Below are 22,177 nucleotides of genomic sequence, written 5' to 3'. Positions count from 1 at the left end.
GAAGATAAAAGTTCATGATATATTGTGGCAAGCTATTGGCTTACTAACTTTTGATAATGCTACAGGTAAGGGACTTTCACATTGCAAAGGGAGAGGAAGATATTGGTTCCTATTCAGGTTATATAGGTAAGCTTATGTTATTTGTACTATCTTGATGTATATATATATTTACATATCTTTACGTAATCAGGAATTCAAATGGCTTAGTAAGTTCATATACTTGCTTTCTTGCAACTTTTCGGCACTGTGGAGTATGTCGCAGGTCATATCAGCGTTTACGTTTGGAGCTGCAATCTTTTTCAAAAATCCTTTAGATGTTGCTACTGTATTAACAACAACAACAGTTTTCAGAATATTACAGGATCCTATCAGAACCTTCCCTCAGTCCCTTATGACAATTTCACAAGCCATGGTATCTCTAGGTAGGTTAGATGGATATCAAATTATTTGACCAAATCGAATATGAGAAAATTAAAAACATTCCTCAGAAGATAAAAGTTCATGATATATTGTGGCAAGCTATTGACTTACTAACTTTTGATAATGCTACAGGTAAGGGACTTTCACATTGCAAAGAGAGAGGAAGATATTGGTTCCTATGCAGCTTATATAGGTAAGCTTATGTTATTTGTACTATCTTGATGTATATATATATATATATTTACATATCTTTACGTAATCAGGAATTCAAATGGCTTAGTAAGTCATATACTTGCTTTCTTGCAACTTATCGCTATTGTGGAGTATGTCGCAGGTCATATCAGCGTTTACGTTTGGAGCTGCAATCTTTTTCAAAAATCCTTTAGATGCTGCTACTGTATTCACAACAACAACAGTTTTCAGAATTTTACAGGATCCTATCAGAACCTTCCCTCAGTCCCTTATGACAATTTCACAAGCCATGGTATCTCTAGGTAGGTTAGATGGATATCAAATTATTTGACCAAATCGAATATGAGAAAATTAAAAACATTCCTCAGAAGATAAAAGTTCATGATATATTGTGGCAAGCTATTGACTTACTAACTTTTGATAATGCTACAGGTAAGGGACTTTCACATTGCAAAGAGAGAGGAAGATATTGGTTCCTATGCAGGTTATATAGGTAAGCTTATGTTATTTGTACTATCATGATGTATATATATGTATTTACATATCTTTACGTAATCAGGAATCCAAATGGCTTAGTAAGTACATATACTTGCTTTCTTGCAACTTATCGCTACTGTGGAGTATGTCGCAGGTCATATCAGTGTTTACGTTTGGAGCTGCAATCTTTTTCAAAAATCCTTTAGATGCTGCTACTGTATTCACAGCAACAACAGTTTTCAGAATTTTACAGGATCCTATCAGAACCTTCCCTCAGTCCCTTATGACAATTTCACAAGCCATGGTATCTCTAGGTAGGTTAGATGGATATATGACGAGCCGTGTATTGGATTCTGATGTTGTCGAAAGACAACAAGGCTGTAATGGCAGTATTGCAATGGAGGTTAAAGATGGGATTTTTTCATGGGAAGATGATGGTGATCAAATTGTTCTGAAAGACATCAATCTTTATGTTCGAAAGGGGGGAACTTGCTGCAATTGTAGGAATAGTTGGATCAGGAAAGTCTTCTTTGTTGGCATGAATGCTTGCTGAACTTCACAAAGTATCGGGAGAGGTAAAATCACAAAGTATAAATTTGATAAAGATTGCTTATTTTGAATTATAGATTTTTATGCAGGAAATGATGAAGCAGATTCTTATTGCTATGGCGAGCTATTGATTTTGAGCTGTACTTTAAGAATAAAGTACAGCTTGGAGTTTCAATCAGTTTGTCAAATTGATAAAAGGAAATGGATTTTGGTAGTGGTTTTGGTGGCTTTGATTCATTAATTTTGCCAGACCTTGATGCTAACTTTTGATAATGCTACAAGTAAGGGACTTTCACATTGCAAAGAGAGAGGAAGATATTGGTTCCTATGCAGGTTATATAGGCAAGCTTATGTTACTTTTACTATCTTGATGTATATATATATTTACATATCTTTACGTAATCAGGAATTCAAATGGCTTAGTAAGTTCATATACTTGCTTTCTTGCAACTTATCGGTACTGTGGAGTATGTCGCAGGTCATATCATCGTTTACGTTTTGAACTGCAATCTTTTTCAAAAATCCTTTAGATGCTGCTACTGTATTCACAGCAACAAAAGTCTTCAGAATTTTACAGGATCCTATCACAACCTTCCCTCAGTCCCTTATGACAATTTCACAAGCCATGGTATCTCTAGGTAGGTTAGATGGATATCAAATTATTTGACCAAATCGAACATGAGAAAATTAAAAACATTCCTCAAAAGATGAAAGTTCATGATATATTGTGGCAAGCTATTGACTTACTAACTTTTGATAATGCTACAGGTAAGGGACTTTCACATTGCAAAGAGAGAGGAAGATATTGGTTCCTATGCAGGTTATATAGGTAAGCTTATGTTATTTGTACTATTTTGATGTATATATATATTTACATATCTTTACGTAATGAGGAATTCAAATGGCTTAGTAAGTTCATCTACTTGCTTTCTTGCAACTTATCGGTACTGTGGAGTATGTCGCAGGTCATATCAGCGTATACGTTTGGAGCTGCAATCTATTTCAAAAATCCATTAGATGCTGCTACTGTATTCACAGCAACAACAGTTTTCAGAATTTTACAGGATCCTATCAGAACCTTCCCTCAGTCCCTTATGACAATTTCACAAGCCATGGTATCTCTAGGTAGGTTAGATGGATATCAAATTATTTGACCAAATCGAACATGAGAAAATTAAAAACATTCCTCAGAAGATAAAAGTTCATGATATATTGTGGCAAGCTATTGACTTACTAACTTTTGATAATGCTACAGGTAAGGGACTTTCACATTGCAAAGAGAGAGGAAGATATTGGTTCCTATGCAGGTTATATAGGTAAGCTTATGTTATTTGTACTATCTTGATGTATATATATATATTTACATATCTTTACGTAATCAGGAATTCAAATGGCTTAGTAAGTTCATATACTTGCTTTCTTGCAACTTATCGCTACTGTGGAGTATGTCGCAGGTCATATCAGTGTTTACGTTTGGAGCTGCAATCTTTTTCAAAAATCCTTTAGATGTTGCTACTGTATTCACAGCAACAACAGTTTTCAGAATTTTACAAGATCCTATCCGAACCTTCCCTCAGTCCCTTATGACAATTTCACAAGCCATGGTATCTCTAGGTAGGTTAGATGGATATATGACGAGCCGTGAATTGGATTCTGATGTTGTCAAAAGACAACAAGGCTGTAATGGCAGTATTGTAGTGGAGGTTAAAGATGGGATTTTTTCATGGGAAGATGATGGTGATCAAATTGTTCTGAAAGACATAATCTTCAAGTTCGAAAGGGGGAACTTGCTGCAATTGTTGGAATGGTTGGATCAGGAAAGTCTTCTTTGTTGGCATGAATGCTTGCTGAACTTCACAAAGTATCAGGAGAGGTAAAATCACAAAGTATAAATTTGACAAAGATTGCTTATTATGAATTATAGATTTTTATGCAGGAAATGATGAAGCGGATTCTTATTGCTATGACGAGCTATTGATTTTGAGCTGAACTTTAAGAATAAAGTACAGCTTGGAGTTTCAATCAGTGTGTCAAATTGATAAAAGGAAATGGATTTTGGTAGTGGTTTTGGTGGCTTTGACTCATTTATTTTGTCAGACCTTGATGCTAACTTTTGATAATGCTACAGGTAAGGGACTTTCACATTGCAAAGAGAGAGGAAGATATTGGTTCCTATGCAGGTTATATAGGTAAGATTATGTTATTTTTACTATCTTGATGTATATATATATTTACATATCTTTACGTAATCAGGAATTCAAATGGCTTAGTAAGTTCATATACTTGCTTTCTTGCAACTTATCGGTACTGTGGAGTATGTCGCAGGTCATATCATCGTTTACGTTTTGAGCTGCAATCTTTTTTAAAAATCCTTCAGATGCTGCTACTGTATTCACAGCAACAACAATTTTCAGAATTTTACAGGATCCTATCAGAACCTTCCCTCAGTCCCTTATGACAATTTCACAAGCCATGGTATCTCTAGGTAGGTTAGATGGATATAAAATTATTTGACCAAATCGAACATGAGAAAATTAAAAACATTCCTCAGAAGATAAAAGTTCATGATATATTGTGGCAAGCTATTGACTTACTAACTTTTGATAATGCTACAGGTAAGGGACTTTCACATTGCAAAGAGAGAGGAAGATATTGGTTCCTATGCAGGTTATATAGGTAAGCTTATGTTATTTGTACTATCTTGATGTATATATATATATATATATATCTTTACGTAATCAGGAATTCAAATGGCTTAGTAAGTTCATATACTTGCTTTCTTGCAACTTATCGCTACTGTGGAGTATGTCGCAGGTCATATCAGCGTTTACGTTTGGAGTTGCAATCTTTTTCAAAAATCCTTTAGATGCTGCTACTGTATTCACAGCAACAACAGTTTTCAGAATTTTACAGGATCCTATCAGAACCTTCCCTCAGTCCCTTATGACAATTTCACAAGCCATGGTATCTCTAGGTAGGTTAGATGGATATAAAATTATTTGACCAAATCGAACATGAGAAAATTAAAAACATTCCTCAGAAGATAAAAGTTCATGATATATTGTGGCAAGCTATTGACTTACTAACTTTTGATAATGCTACAGGTAAGGGACTTTCACATTGCAAAGAGAGAGGAAGATATTGGTTCCTATGCAGGTTATATAGGTAAGCTTATGTTATTTGTACTATCTTGATGTATATATATATTTACATATCTTTACATAATCAGGAATTCAAATGGCTTAGTAAGTTCATATACTTGCTTTCTTGCAACTTATCGGTACTGTGGAGTATGTCGCAGGTCATATCATCGTTTACGTTTTGAGCTGCAATCTTTTTTAAAAATCCTTCAGATGCTGCTACTGTATTCACAGCAACAACAGTTTTCAGAATTTTACAGGATCCTATCAGAACCTTCCCTCAGTCCCTTATGACAATTTCACAAGCCATGGTATCTCTAGGTAGGTTAGATGGATATAAAATTATTTGACCAAATCGAACATGAGAAAATTAAAAACATTCCTCAGAAGATAAAAGTTCATGATATATTGTGGCAAGCTATTGGCTTACTAACTTTTGATAATGCTACAGGTAAGGGACTTTCACATTGCAAAGAGAGAGGAAGATATTGGTTCCTATGCAGGTTATATAGGTAAGCTTATGTTATTTGTACTATCTTGATGTATATATATATTTACATATCTTTACGTAATCAGGAATTCAAATGGCTTAGTAAGTTCATATACTTGCTTTCTTGCAACTTATCGCTACTGTGGAGTATGCCGCAGGTCATATCATCGTTTACGTTTTGAGCTGCAATCTTTTTCAAAAATCCTTTAGATGCTGCTACTGTATTCACAGCAACAACAATTTTCAGAATTTTACAGGATCCTATCACAACCTTCCCTCAGTCCCTTATGACAATTTCACAAGCCACGGTATCTCTAGGTAGGTTAGATGGATGTCAAATTATTTGACCAAATCGAACATGAGAAAATTAAAAACATTCCTCTGAAGATAAAAGTTCATGATATATTGTGGCAAGCTATTGACTTACTTACTTTTGATAATGCTACAGGTAAGGGACTTTCACATTGCAAAGAGAGAGGAAGATATTGGTTCCTATGCAGGTTATATAGGTAGGCTTATGTTATTTGTACTATCTTGATGTATATATATATTTACATATCTTTACGTAATCAGGAATTCAAATGGCTTAGTAAGTTCATATACTTGCTTTCTTGCAACTTATCGCTACTGTAGAGTATGTCGCAGGTCATATCAGCGTTTACGTTTGGAGCTGCAATCATTTTCAAAAATCCTTTAGATGCTGCTACTGTATTCACAGCAACAACAGTTTTCAGAATTTTACAGGATCCTATCAGAACCTTCCCTCAGTCCCTTATGACAATTTCACAAGCTATGGTATCTCTAGGTAGGTTAGATGGATATCAAATTATTTGACCAAATCGAACATGAGAAAATTAAAAATATTCCTCAGAAGATAAAAGTTCATGATATATTGTGGCAAGCTATTGACTTACTAACTTTTGATAATGCTACAGGTAAGGGACTTTCACATTGCAAAGAGAGAGGAAGATATTGGTTCCTATGCAGGTTATATAGGTAAGCTTATGTTATTTTTACTATCTTGATGTATATATATATTTACATATCTTTACGTAATCAGGAATTCAAATGGCTTAGTAAATTCATATACTTGCTTTCTTGCAACTTATCGCTACTGTAGAGTATGTCGCAGGTCATATCAGCGTTTACGTTTGGAGCTGCAATCTTTTTCAAAAATCCTTTAGATGCTGCTACTGTATTCACAGCAACAACAGTTTTCAGAATTTTACAGGATCCTATCAGAACCTTCCCTCAGTCCCTTATGACAATTTCACAAGCTATGGTATCTCTAGGTAGGTTAGATGGATATCAAATTATTTGACCAAATCGAACATGAGAAAATTAAAAATATTCCTCAGAAGATAAAAGTTCATGATATATTGTGGCAAGCTATTGACTTACTAACTTTTGATAATGCTACAGGTAAGGGACTTTCACATTGCAAAGAGAGAGGAAGATATTGGTTCCTATGCAGGTTATATAGGTAAGCTTATGTTATTTGTACTATCTTGATGTATATATATATTTACATATCTTTACGTAATCAGGAATTCAAATGGCTTAGTAAGTTCATATACTTGCTTTCTTGCAACTTATCGCTACTGTGGAGTATGTCGCAGGTCATATCAGCGTTTACGTTTGGAGCTGCAATCTTTTTCAAAAATCCTTTAGATGCTGCTACTGTATTCACAGCAACAACAATTTTCAGAATTTTACAGGATCCTATCAGAACCTTCCCTCAGTCCCTTATGACAATTTCACAAGCCATGGTATCTCTAGGTAGGTTAGATGGATATCAAATTATTTGACCAAATCGAACATGAGAAAATTAAAAACATTCCTCTGAAGATAAAAGTTCATGATATATTGTGGCAAGCTATTGACTTACTAACTTTTGATAATGCTACAGGTAAGGGACTTTCACATTGCAAAGAGAGAGGAAGATATTGGTTCCTATGCAGGTTATATAGGTAAGCTTATGTTATTTGTACTATCTTGATGTATATATATATTTACATATCTTTACGTAATCAGGAATTGAAATGGCTTAGTAAGTTCATATACTTGCTTTCTTGCAACTTATCGCTACTGTGGAGTATGTCGCAGGTCATATCAGCGTTTACGTTTGGAGCTGCAATCTTTTTCAAAAATCCTTTAGATGCTGCTACTGTATTCACAGCAACAACAATTTTCAGAATTTTACAGGATCCTATCAGAACCTTCCCTCTGTCCCTTATGACAATTTCACAAGCCATGGTATCTCTAGGTAGGTTAGATGGATATATGACAAGCCGTGAATTGGATTCTGATGTTGTCGAAAGACAACAAGGCTATAATGGCAGTATTGCAGTGGAGGTTAAAGATGGGATTTTTTCATGGGAAGATAATGGTGATCAAATTGTTCTGAAAGACATAAATCTTCAAGTTCGAAAGGGGGAACTTGCTGCAATTGTTGGAATGGTTGGATCAGGAAAGTCTTCTCTGTTGGCATCAATACTTTGTGAACTTCACAAAGTATCGGGAGAGGTAAAATCCCTTTTTTTTTTATACTTACCATGATAATGTTAGTGATTTTGCTTTTGTAATTTTCTAAAGCATTTCCCATTTTGTTTTATCAATCTCTTTTGCACTGGTAACTTCATAATGATTCTGCAGCAAGCAAACAAATTGAGTTTGGGCGCGGTAAGACTGGCTAGATAATTTCCTTATATGTTGTCATCCATTGAAATATATCCGATTGCTGAATTGTTACTACCAGCTGTTGTAGCTTCTAACACTTGTCTTACAATACAGGTAAGAGTTTGTGGAAGCACTGCTTATGTTGCCCAAACCTCATGGATACAAAACTCTACTATCCAAGAGAACATCTTGTTTGGTTCACCAATGAACAATAAAAGATACAAAGATGTATTAAGGGTTTGTTCGTTGGAGAAGGACTTGGAAATTCTGGAACATGGAGACCAAGCTGAGATAGGACAATGAGGAATCAACCTCAGCGGAGGTCAGAAGCAGAGGATAAAACTCGCAAGAGCAGTGTATCAGGATCGTGATATCCATCTTCTAGATGATATATTTAGCGCTGTTGATGCTCAAACTGGATCAGAAATATTTAAGGTCACTCCAATTGAATATATTGCTTCTTTTTTTAAAAAAATCCGCAATAAGTTGCTACATGTAGTCTGCTCATGCTACAACTTTTGAGGGTTAAGTCATGTATCTAAGAAAAAGGAAATAGGAAAATAATTGTATCAGCAAACTGTTGTTTTGCTTGCATAGTAAAGTCTTTGATTGAGGAAAAATATGTGATGTAATTGATATGATTCTGTGCAGGAATGTGTAAGGGGAGCTTTGAAGGATAAGACTGTTGTTCTTGCCACTCACCAAGTTGACTTCCTTCACAATGCAGATCTTATATTGGTAAGCACCACATTGACGTTTATATAGTATGAATATGATGAACAAATTATCACTACAATAGAAAGATTTCTATTATACATATGCATCTTTTACAAAAGATGATGATTGTCATTTCTATTTTTTTTAATGAAGAAGTTGTATTCGAATTTTGAAATATCAAACCTCATTATTTTCTATATCAATAGGTGATGAGAGATGGTCAGATTGTGCAGTCTGGGAAATATGTGAGCTTTTAAAATCGGGTATGGATTTTGGTGAACANACATATGCATCTTTTACAAAAGATGATGATTGTCATTTCTATTTTTTTTAATGAAGAAGTTGCATTCGAATTTTGAAATATCAAACCTCATTATTTTCTATATCAACAGGTGATGAGAGATGGTCAGATTGTGCAGTCTGGGAAATATGATGAGCTTTGAAAATCGGGTATAGATTTTGGTGATCTTGTTTCTGCACATGAGAACTCAATGGAGCTCGTGGAAAGTAGCACTGAAGTTTCTGGTGAATGCCTCCCGCAATCATCACCAAAATCACCTCATACACTAACCCCAAAGTCTCCCCAGAAATCTCAAGTGGTAGCCAATGGTGGAAGCAGTTCTTTAGACCAACAACCAAAGGGTAGTTCCAAGCTTATTAAAGACGAAGAAAGAGAAACTGGTCATGTCAATTTTGATGTCTACAAGCAGTACTTCACTGAGGCTTTTGGATGGTGGGGAGTAGTACTNAAGTGGTAGCCAATGGTGGAAGCAGTTCTTTAGACCAACAACCAAAGGGTAGTTCCAAGCTTATCAAAGACGAAGAAAGAGAAACTGGTCATGTCAATTTTGATGTCTACAAGCAGTACTTCACTGAGGCTTTTGGATGGTGGGGAGTAGTAGCTGTAGTAATAATTTCTTTATTTTGGCAAGCGGCCACTATGGCGAGTGACTATTGGCTGGCATATGAGACCTCAAAGAACCATGCATGGAATCCTACTCTCTTTATAGATGTTTACTCAANGGCCACTATGGCGAGTGACTATTGGCTGGCATATGAGACCTCAAAGAACCATGCATGGAATCCTTCTCTATTTATAGATGTTTACTCATTCATAGCTGGCATTTGTTGCATTTTTGTGATTGGCAGATCATATCTTGTCGCATATTTGGGTCTCAGAACAGCTCAAAGCTTGTTCGATCAAATTATCAATAGCATATTGCATGCTCCGATGTCATTCTTTGACACTACTCCATCAGGAAGAATATTAAGTCGAGTACAGTATCTTCCTTCACCCGATTCTGATTTATGACAAGTATAGAATCTTGCTTCACTGATCTAATGGATGATTTTGTTTTTTCAGGTATCAACTGATCAGGCATATGTTGACTTTATGATACCATTGTTTCTAAGTATAGTGCTTCTGATGTACTTTACAGTAATTGGCATGCTGTTTATAACATTCCAGAGTGCTTGGCCAACTATCTTCCTTATAGTACCCCTAATATGGCTCAATTTCTGGTACCGGGTAAGATAACTTCTGATTGGAGTGCCATTACCTCTGTTACTATTGTGGATAATTTCATCTTCCTCAACCTCATTTCGTCACCGTTCATTCTATAGTAAGCTACACTTGGCAAAGTTTGCATTGAATGTCTTAACTAGTTTCTTTTAACTGCCACCAGGATATGCTGCATCACCAATAGTATTATATGTTTATGCTAGATGTAGTTCAAATATAAATGATATAACCTAAGAGGTAAAATATTACACGAGTACATCAAGCTACACTGATCATTGGAAGGCCTACCAGACAGCAATTTCTAATTTCTGGTGGTATAGCAAATGAAACATAAAAGAAGAAGATCAAGTCATTCAGATATAATTGCAGTTAAGGCAGTAGATCTCTACTATTGCATATGTACTAATTTCCTTTTCCTTTTTTTTCATCTGGCATACAGAGATACTACATTGCGTCCTCGCGTGAATTAACCAGACTTGGTTCAATCACCAAAGCTCCAATCCTCCATCACTTCTCTGAAACCGTATCAGGTATCATGACTGTACGCTGCTTTGGGAAGGAAGATAAGTTCTTCCAAGGAAATGTTGACAGAGTCAATGCTAATCTGCGGATGGATTTCCACAGCAATGCATCAAATGAGTGGCTAGGTCTTCGCCTAGAGTTTATTGGTAGTATTTTGATCTGCGTTGCCACCGTTTTCATGGTCTTGCTGCCAAGCTTTGTTATCCCACCAGGTGAAATTCTTAGATCATCTTTGGTTCGACTTCATAGACAATGAAATAATGTGGAATTATAATTCATTGATCATAAATTACTCTAATCTGATTGATTGAATCATTTTATCCGTCATCAGAATATGTTGGCTTGGCACTATCATATGGACTGCCTCTAAATGGTGTGCTTTTTTGGGCTGTATACATGAGCTGTATGGTTGAGAACAGAATGGTTTCAGTTGAAAGGATAAAGCAGTTCATAAGAATACCATCAGAAGCTTCATGGAGGATAGCAAATTGTCTTCCATCTGCAGATTGGCCATATCGTGGTGATATTGAGATCAATAACTTGCAGGTGATACTAGCATGACTACCTAAGTTTTTTAGTTCATGAATCATTTTCGAGCTGTCATAGACCCTATTCACCCTTTAGGGCCTCTCCTGCCTCTGAATACTTTGAATAAAACTATATGCGTCTTCCTTGCAGGTTCGGTACAGGTTTAATACACCACTGGTTCTGAAAGGAATCTCTCTTAGAATTAACGGAGGAGATAAAATTGGCATTGTTGGCCGGACTGGAAGTGGGAAGTCCACTCTAATACAAGTTTTCTTTAGGCTGGTGGAACCTTCAGCCGGAACCATCATAATTGATGGTGTTGACATTTGCAAGCTAGGACTTCACGATCTTAGATCACGCTTTGGTATCATCCCTCAAGAACCAATTCTATTTCAAGGGACGGTTAGAAGCAACATCGATCCTCTAGAACAGTATTCAGACGATGAAATATGGAGAGTACGTACAGAATTTTCATCTAATGATATCATATCTTTTAGAATTTCCGCGTTTTCTTTAACTCCTTTTTGTATCTATTAGAGTCTTGAACGCTGCCAATTAAAAGATGTGGTAGCAGCAAAGCCCGAGAAACTTGATTCCCCAGTGGTAGAAAGTGGTGACAACTGGAGTGTTGGACAAAGGCAGCTCCTTTGCTTAGGGAGAGTCATGCTCAAGAATAGTAAAATTCTCTTCATGGATGAAGCAACAGCTTCTGTTGATTCTCAAACTGATGCTGTCATCCAGGGGATTATCCGCGAGGACTTTGCAAACTGCACTATTATCACTATCGCTCACCGAATACCAACCGTGATAGACTGTGATCGTGTTCTCGTTGTAGATGATGGTAAGTCTTTCGAAGGACTGAAACTGAACATAGCAGAACGTATACAGATGATGCATTTTGCTCTATGCAATACTTGTTTGTTACATTTGACACTTCCAGATTTTGCCATTTTTCGAGATTTTGATCTCTGTGTTGTGGTTTTTCGATAGGATGGGCAAAGGAATATGAGAGACCAAGTACATTGCTCGAAAGGCCATCGCTGTTTGCATCGTTGGTTCAAGAGTACTCCAACAGATCAACAGGTGTATGAATAAAAATTTTACCTACGAGTCCAATTAACAATAAGTGACATGATATTTCCTTTGTCAACATTCCTTTTTGTAGTCGAATAGCTTTTAGATGAGCGATCATGCAACATGATATTTTTCTCTAAGTATGTGTTATTTGTTACTGTAAAGGGGGATCTGTGCTTAATGGTGTTTCCAAATCAACTCTTAACATACTCCGCTAACATAAAATATTCGTGCAACAGGTGTAGTATGAATACGATAAAATCATGTGTATCTTGCACATCGAATCTCGATAGCGTGTTCTTTACCTTATATACATAACTAATCGTTTTTTTTAAAGGTTTAGATTGATTTGGAAATAATCAAAAGGGTATGGAAAGAAATCTGTAAATCATATTTTGCTTAATTATTTTGAAGGGGGTATATCGTATTCCTAATAATTCATTTCATATGAACTAGAGGGAGTGAATCATATAACTTTAAGATATCGATTTATTTTTAATAAAATAATTTATAATTACACAAACATATATGATTTATTTAATACTAGCAGTTTTAAATCTTAATTTTCTTATCAAATCAAAGTGCTCAAATAAATCACGACGAATGGACATCTGTCTATTGATCAGTACACCTTGCAACTTAACAACTGAGATGGACAAAATAAGTGTATTTTCATACGTCAAGCAAGCGTGGAAATGGATGATTAAAGAAACCCGTCTCAAATTTATGTGACTCTTTTCATTTTTTTCGAGAGTCAAACAATTTAAGTTTGATCGGAAATTTACGCATGAAACTTTTAATTCTTTTTAAATGAAATTTATATATTTGTAAACTACGTAAAAAGTATTATAATTTAAAATAATTGATAACTCAAAATGTTTAAAAGATACATAAGAAAAAAATTACAATCAAGGATAAACGTGTTTGGATTTTGGATTTCGAAATCCGAAAGTGTCACGTAAAATGAACAGAAGGAAAGGAGAAGGAGGTAAAGAAAAGACCAAAATATTTTCACCTATATTTATGAATATATTATTGACCATAGAAATTAGCAATCCGACCTTAGCTCAGTTGGTAGAGCGGAAGACTGTAGTTGGTGCTGTAATCTTTAGGTCGCTGGTTCGATTCCGGCAGGTCGGAATTTTTTGTAAAAAAAATTGATTTGCTTTTTTTTTGTGTAAAAATAAATATTTATCTATAAATATTTTTATTCGTCATCTAATTCTACCCATCATTAATTTAATCATGGTAATTGTGACTGTCGCATCAAGGTGTGTCAAATAGATGAGTTATTGATTCGCGCAAAAATTAATCGGAGTTTTGTAATATTATTCCTTCGTAAGATATTAGTGTGATGATGTTCAATGAGGTCAAGATCAAACACTTGATGTAAGATTTTAATTTTTTATGGGTTTAAGTTTTAATTTTTTTATTAGCATTAACCCATTATTACTTTTGAAGTTATTAAACCTACTATGAGTTAGATGCACAAACAAAATATTGTAACTATAAATGCATCTGTCCAAGGTTGAAATAAAAGGACTAATAATTTCTTCTTTTTTTAAAAAAATGTAAATAATATTTTAGATGAATCTCATATTAAAATCGAAAAAAAAAAGTAAAAAATAACTCATTATAACTAAGTTAGATTTATAGTTTCACAAAAAATAATCAAAATGTCCCCTTATGACCATTTTTGAACCTTAACATATTTTCTCCGGTCCAAAATATGTGTTATCTCAATAAAAGAACACTTTTTAGTAAGAATCAATAAATACTTTCATTTGAAAATTGAGTCTGAAAGTATAGTTGAAAAAACTATACTTTTTATTAAAATAAAACTTATTTTAAAATAGAGAAAGTTTATTATTAAACATAGTTAGTCCTTGATTGTTTGCTAAAATTGATACTTGAAAAACAATTATTTTCTCTATTACAAAAAGACTGATCTACTTTCCTCTTAAGCCTGTTTAAAAAAAAAAGATCACTTCTTTTTTTATAAAATTTTAATTTGAAACTGTCCATATGACAGGTTTAAAGTTACATGATTAAAAAACAATTTTGTACATTTAACATAATTTTAATTTAGAACCAGAAGATTCAAAAATTTCTTTATTTTCTTTAATGTCGTGCCAAATCAAACTAGGTCGGGAGTACTATTCTTCTGTGACTTCCTTTTAAAAATAAGTTTCTTATCAAAAGGAAAAAAAAAATCATCTAGTGATTCACCCATATTACAACCTTTAAAGAGTTGTTAATGACTTTAGAATGGATTCCAAAATTCACTTATATAAACTAAAAATTTGAGCAAAAACTACAGAGATATCAGAGGCACAAGGATAGTTACATGAGAAAAGAGGACAAGTAGCAACATTGCTATACGTCCATTGTAAATTCATATATAGAGAAGAAGTAGCACATAAACAGAAATAACCAAATTCAACCCACGACTCAGCTATATGTTACAATAGTCCATAGGTTTAGAGTGACATGACAAAAAGAAACAAAACATAAATATAACAGATGTAACAATCTATTATAGTTTGCATGTGTCCAATCATCTAGACCAAGATACTCCCAAGACCTCAAAAAAAGATCAGCAGATGGTGATAACAATGAGCAAACCGTCAACGACTGCAAGGAGGGATGGTAAAAAAGAACAATTTAGTCAAATTAATCAAGCGGAGATCACCAATAGAACCAGGTTAGTAGCATATCAAAAATACAATACGACAAAGCTCGTCACCAGCAGTAGTATGCAACTTTTCCAATCAAATCCAAGAGAACATAATGACTCGAAAAACTAAATGTCAAGTCAAGGCAATAGCTCAACCACCAACTATCTACATCAAAAGGGTGGGATCCGATGCAGAGCATCGTGGTGTTTCCACGATGTTCCTCGGGATCCACTAAAAGGATAGGTGTATGTGAATATGAAGGAGGAAAAAATGTAACAGAGTACAGAAATATCGAAAGGACATGGTTTCAATCGACAGAGTTGATTTCAAAAATTCCTATTCAAACTTCACAAAATTGACATCTTCACAAACCTGTAGGACCTAGAAGGAGATCTGGCTGAGCTGCCTCCATTTCTTCCGGGACTCTTGAGCCTCCTTGGGGTGGAGTCCACATCATGAGCAATCTGACTATTATCTCTTGGACTCATGCTGAACCTGCCTTTTTTCTGAATGCATGGAGAATTTGACCTTGACATTGGTCTTGATTGTCTTGAAGATCTTCCTTTCGACCTACAATTTCTATCATCCCTTGGAGAAATAGACCGAGACTGTGACCTGGATCTCCTTGGCGAGTAGTAATCATCATGATTCTTCTCATGATCCCTGTCCCTGTGAACAATAGTGTAATTAAGCCACTTAATAAGAAGTGCAATGCAATGTAGTTTTTGCAATAGATATTGCTGCTGAAAGCAGTACAAACAAGTAGAAACTAGCTCTGGTTCTCAAATGACTGCTATACCAACTCACAAAATAAAATTGACATTTAACAAAACCACAAAGGTAGATTCATTCAATATCTTATCTACTAAACCAAAACCTTACCTGTATCCTCATTTCATTGTCTGGAAAAAAACTACAGTTTAATCCAGACACTGTTTAAGCACACTATATGGTACAGTTCTTCAGCATCTGATCACTTCAAAGCTCTCCTTTGCCCCAACTTTAAAAATCTCGAGATATCTTTCCTCAAGCATTCTCACCAAATGTCAATGACTAAAAGCTTCGAAAATTATTGCCACTTTGAAGATGATTTCTTTTGCCAACTATAAGCTCTAAATTATCTCCCTAACTGGACATTGTGCATTGTTTAGAAATTAAACATGAATTTTAAGATAAGCAAATGAAGGCCTTTTGTGATTGTAATATGTCCAGACCACTTCAATTGGTTCTCCATGGTACAGTAGGAAGCTCATCCTTACTAGAAAAAAATCCACAAAAGGAAAATCACATGAACTTTGATGATGGTGATTTGAAACTTCTGGAGATTCATCACATTTCATGAGCAAGAGTCTTTGACTTTATGGTGATATGATCCCTTTTCTCAATTGTCTTTATTAGTCCAGAATTCTTTAAGTCTCTTTCTCAATTTAGCATCTGCATTAATAAAGCCACCAGCAGATGTCATTCAAAAATCTACAGGATAGATGAATTATGCCTGCTAGAAATTTGACACAATCTCAAGATAATAGTGTGAGTATTCAACAAAATTAGAAAGCCAACGAGCCTAAAAAGCTTCCAGCCAAAGGGATTGAGAAAGCCTCAGCATTCAAAGTACACAAGATAACAGACAAATAACTAAAGAAAAGATCAATTCCTAAAACCAAGTGGATATAGTGATGCTACCACCACTTCACCAGATAAAACCATCCTACTTCACTCTCCTACGTTCCAAACCGCCAAAGAGGAAGAACAAGCATAAAACCATCAGATACCAACTGAGTTTTTGGAAATGGTACAAAATTGGGGAAGATCCACCAATGTCAATTATCTCTCCTTTCTACTAACACCCAACTTAGGAACTATATATACCAAAAGAAAGGTTAAAATGTATAAAAGTATATTACCATTACAAAATAACAGAAAGAAAAAGAGATAAATAGTACCCAATTACAGAGCATCTTAAATATACAAGGCATACAACTGCAATTTATAAAAAAGAAGTTTTGACTAAGGACATGCACCATAATACTGCAAGAGACGCAAGCAGATCAATGTGCAAAGTCTCTCTTCAGAAAAATATTTATCTAAATGTAGGAAAAGGGACTAACTTTGTCTTGATAGTTGAACTTATGCACAGTAGGGCAACAAATTTGTTGCTGATACGACTACAGGCTTCACATTTCTTATATTCCAATAGATATTCTTCTTAAATTTTGTCCCATTAGAATCAGTTACAGTCCTTACTTTCAATACAAATAAATAATACTAGAACAACAAGCAAAATTTCTGTTATGAAACACAGACCTTGAGTCACGTCTTGCTGGAGAAGCCGAGCGCGAGTAAGCTGCCATAGAAATTCTAAACCATTAATCTTTAGAGAAAAAAATTTTTTTGACTCTAACACTTGTTGTTAAGAAACTAAGCAACTATTATAAAGAAGTGTGAGTTGAAATTCTAACTGACAGTGATATCTGCGACTTGGTGAACTGTGTCTCCTGTAGCTGCCTCGAGCACTAGGTCCACTAGTTAAACAGGAAAAGTAGTAGACTTAGATTCAGTGATGTGGGTGAATAACACTTGAGCTGGAAAAGAGATTGATAATCAACATGGTTGCAACTTGAAGCAAACCACATATATGCACCTTGTGCTTAAGACCTTGCGCATTTCTCGAGGGGTCTTTCGATTATCCTCAGCAAAAACAATCCTAATATCACGTCCACCAATAACTGTATTGTTCAAGTGTGCTTTTGCTTCAGCTGCATCTTCGGCATAACGGAACTTCACAAAGCCAAATCCTCGTGGTTCCCTACGTATAAGATTAGAAAAAAGAAATAGACAAAATATCACAGTGAGCTTCTCTTTATCTTCTCAAAAGAAACTTGTGAGTGCTTTTTTACTTCTAAAAATCAAAGTGAGCTTTTCTATTTGTTCTAAAAATATCATGATGAGCTCACATTGCAAGTTGCTTGGTTTAGACTCAGTCGAGAAGGAGGGTTGCAATATGCTGACTGTTAATGTAAAACTTATCAATTTATGGAAGTGAGGCAAAGCTGCTTGCAATGATTTGGCCAGATATGTCGTAAATCTCTAAGATGTAAAAGAGAACGAGGTAGAGTTGAAAATATGGCATTAAATTGTCTCCAAAAAATGTATATTCTAGAGCACACACAAAGAGAATATTACAAATAAGTGATTTTAAGTAGTCGAATTAAAGCTTAAACTTGTTGATAAACTCACCTAGTCAAAATATTTGTTAGGGACTCTTTAGTTGTGGTGCGAAATCTGTATGTAAATAAAAGGTGTAGACAACCTTCATTTATTGATATTTGAATGAGACAAATATACCAGTGTTTTCAAAGGTGCATTTAAAAATGTTGAGCCCGTAGCGTCGCTTAATGTCCGTTTCAGTTTATTCATCAAGGTTCCAAGACATACTTTTCTTTGCCACTGAGCTTCTTTGAAGAGGTGACACTAAACAATGGACATTTCACTTTATTGTGATTAATTTTTTCAGCTTTTTTGACCATATAATTATCATTCATGCTTCTAGTTATTAGTCTTAAACTAAGCATATATATTTTGTATTTGTTTCCCCTTTGCGCCTTTTTCCATTAAAACTCACATTTTATTAGCGATTTGTGCTACAAGCCCCAAACACTCAGAGCTTTTTGCACTGTTTGCTTTGACGACACTGGTCTATACGAGACGAAAAGGATAGTAAGATAATGAAGATTCATACTGCCAACACTAACTAGCTAGGTGTCAAGGCTTAATTGTGATGTTATTGATCATGGTGATATCAACAGATAGCGGGACATAGAGGAAACAGATCCATTAATTGCTAAATATAGTACAAAATGAGAATCCATCTAATTAAGGTAATGGCATACCCAGTGTGGTAATTCTTGGGAAGATAAACATCTCTTATGGGACCATAACGTTCAAAGGGGACCCTAAGATCTTCTGGCCTGCAGAAAAAGTACAAAATGATTAACTTTGTATCAGGTTCAAATCCCAACAGATACAGAAGACACTAGGTGATTCTTTCTATCTGTCCCACCCTTGGTAAACAGAGTTACTAAGTATCTGTTGCTAGTGGGATGTAGCAGATATCTTGTGGAATTAGTCGATGCACGAAAGCTAGCCCAGAGACCACGGTAATTAAAAAAACATAGCAAAATTTGATGAGAGAGGGAGAGAGAGCAAGCCGTTAAAGAAATAGAAATGAAAACTACTCTACCCAACCTAAAGAAAAATTGGGTGTGCAATCTTTTATTAACCCAAGTTAACTAATAAGCAGAAACCACTATAAAAAATATGCAATTTCATTTCTTTTTTCATATTCTATAATTAAAAAAGGTCTATAGCCATCTGACAAACAAGTAACTTTATAGCCCATGTGTATAAATGTATGGAGATAAGATAGCTTATTCCTCAACATCACAATTAAACAACTTTTCTCTTGGAGGTAAGACATAATAATGTTCATCTTTAATGAAGAATATTATATTAGCTTCTACCAGTGATGCAAGGAACAAGTGCAGGTGTCAAGAGGAATAGAATTGTGTTTAAACATGAAAAAATCCGTTGCTAGTATAAAACACAGCAAACAGATTAAAAAGGCAACCATAAACTAATGGATAGGAGAGATTTTTCTGATTAGAGAAATCTCAAGTAAGTTCTTACCAGTGTTGTAAAAGGCGGGGGCGTGAGGCTGGGCGTTTTAGGCATACGCCTCGAAACATGGGGCGTAAGTCCCATGGATCTACGGGCACAGTTTCATGCATATTCAATTTTATAGTTTTATTACTAATCAAATAAGCAAAAGTAAACATTTCATTGATTTATGTTTTTTATTTTAGATAAGTATTAATTATCAATAATTAAAAAAATAATTATAATTATTATTTGAGAAATATCACTATACCAATAATAAAAATATGATTCAAAGCAAAAAAAATAAAAAATAAAAACGCCCTGCTGCACTTTTATGCCCAGGATTTAAATTTTTATGTTCAGGACTTACGCTTGGATCTACGTTTTAATTTACACCCCAGAGCGTTTTTGGTAGGCCCCGCCCCGAGACTCGCCCAAAAACGTTTTTGAAAATACTGGTTCTTACATAATATTTTTTTTGTCCGACACTTAGTTGATTGATTAATCAATCAATTCATAATTATCTTTTGCAAATTCAAGTCAAAAAGACGAACTTAAACAGGTCATTGATCTGGTGTTCTTTAGATCCAATATAGCATTGTAAGTGTTGCAAGAGTGCTAATTTGCCAATCGATCCAATTCTTTTGACGAAGTTATTCCCTAATTTACTATGAGAATAAAAAATGTATTTGATGGATAATATAATTCAAATCAGAGTGATGTTGTTGAGATAAGTTCAGGAGAACTTTTATGGTTTGAGAGGAGCTCAAGTTGAAGGAAGCAAAACTCTTTCCGTTATGAGATGTCCCAAAATATTTAACACCATTCTATCCATTCAATATAACTTTCAAGAATTCCAATTTATTTGTTACATTATTATTTCAATAGATAACTTTGATCTGAAGTTTTCTCTATCGAACCGATCTCTTATAATCAAAATCATTATAATATATACAAAGAAGGATTAGTATGAGCACTGAAATAACTCAAAAATCAAATTTTGGTTGACAAATGCATGAGCTATTAAAGGCCTGCATGAAAGAGACTCATTGTTAACCAACATACCTAGAGAAATAATAACCTGAAAAGCACAAAAGGCATAAGAGCACCCCTCAAACACTTGAGAACTCCGTTAAACGCCTAATAAGCCATTTATTTCAGACAAAGGCATGTTAAGCATTTCAATCACTGAGAAAGGGAAACTGTGACTTGCATATGAGTTCACAACAACAACAACACATGAGAAAGAGAATTGCCATAATTTATGTTTATGTTTGGGGGTGGGGTAGTATCTGGACCAGGTAAAATGGGGAAGAGGATTGATACCTGGCGCTAAGGGGTATATTACGAACGAGAAGGCCAGAAGGTCCCGGAGAGCGACGTTCTCGGCGCCGGTCACGTGGTTCGTCGTGGCGTTTACGTCTCACGGGACTGTAACTTCTGCTAAGGCTCCGACTACGGCTTCTGTACCTTCCCATTACCCTCGTCCTCTCTCTGTGAAGAGAAAATCCAAAACCCTCGTTTAATTTACTTGGAATTGAAAACCCTAGCTTACCTCTCCGATTAAGAGAAAAATAATTTTTCCTTTATTTTTGAACTAATACACAAAACGGCCCCTTCTTTCATGTAAAGCATATAATAGGTACTTACGAGAGTTCTTGGCCAAAAACATTTTTAGAGTATTTGAAAGTTAATAATTTCTATTTTTTTATTAGATATCGTCAAAAAATTAAAGAATCTTACAAAAATAAGAATAGTTCATCATGTGACTATTAACAAATGTCTTATCTTTCTCATTTAGTAACAGAAAGAATTTGGAGCTTAATTATCTTTACCTTTTTCAAAGTCAAATGATATTTAGATCAATAAATCTTTGAGTCAATTTGATATTGAAGTGATTATGTCTTGCATTTGAGTTTCGTTCTACATTATTATAAGTGAAATATCCAACAAACGTCGTTTCTAGCATATTCAATTGAGAAAAAACATATTTCAACTAATATAATTTTTAATATCAAATTACATGAAAAATAAATGAAAACAATCGTCAAATTAAAAGATTTTTGCATAATGCTAAACTCAAGTATCGAAAAAGTTTACTATGGTATTTTTAGCGTATCTAAAAATAATAATAGCAAAAGAATGACTTGGTTTTTGTGAAATTTGTTAGTTTTATGATAAATTCAAGTTGAAAGATGAAAATTAAATGTTATAACCATAGTTTGATTTAATTGTACCACATAGCAAACCATTGTTATTTCGCCTCCCTCCTGGTGAATCTTGCTCGTCACTCTCGTTTTCTCCCTCACCTTTCTCGCTTTTATACAAACACAAATGTATAAAATGTGTTTGTGTTTTTATAAAGCGAGATAAAATTGTATATACACATATATTTTCGTTCCCCTCTCCTAGATCTCGCTCGCCACTCCCCAGATCTCGCTTGCTCAATCGCCTCTCTCACTTCATACAAAAATGCAAATGTATAAAATGTGTTTGTGTTTGTATAAAGCGAAAGGAAATTGTATATATATAT

General features: G+C 34.7%; 1 protein-coding gene and 1 non-coding gene across 2 annotated transcripts; one reads left to right on the top strand and one right to left on the bottom strand.

Moving 5' to 3' along the window:
* Positions 1–13,366: 13,366 nt before the first annotated feature.
* On the top strand, positions 13,367–13,450 carry TRNAY-GUA. Its single transcript is given in 2 exon segments — positions 13,367–13,403; positions 13,415–13,450. It is a non-coding gene; the product is annotated as a tRNA-Tyr (tRNA).
* A 1,203-nt stretch (positions 13,451–14,653) lies between these two features.
* LOC107007028 (serine/arginine-rich SC35-like splicing factor SCL28) lies at positions 14,654–21,259 on the bottom strand. Its single transcript, XM_015205522.2, has 7 exons — positions 20,971–21,259; positions 18,879–18,956; positions 17,630–17,794; positions 17,452–17,510; positions 17,293–17,332; positions 15,361–15,657; positions 14,654–14,944 (listed from the first exon to the last, which is right to left on the bottom strand). The coding sequence occupies exons 1-7, from the start codon at positions 21,120–21,122 to the stop codon at positions 14,938–14,940; spliced, it is 798 nt and encodes a 265-aa protein (XP_015061008.1). The 5' UTR covers positions 21,123–21,259; the 3' UTR covers positions 14,654–14,937.
* Positions 21,260–22,177: the final 918 nt, after the last annotated feature.

This window comes from Solanum pennellii, chromosome 1, assembly GCF_001406875.1.
Source record: "Solanum pennellii chromosome 1, SPENNV200".
NCBI classification, from domain to species: domain Eukaryota; kingdom Viridiplantae; phylum Streptophyta; class Magnoliopsida; order Solanales; family Solanaceae; genus Solanum; species Solanum pennellii.
This window is presented reverse-complemented; position numbering and strand designations above follow the sequence as displayed.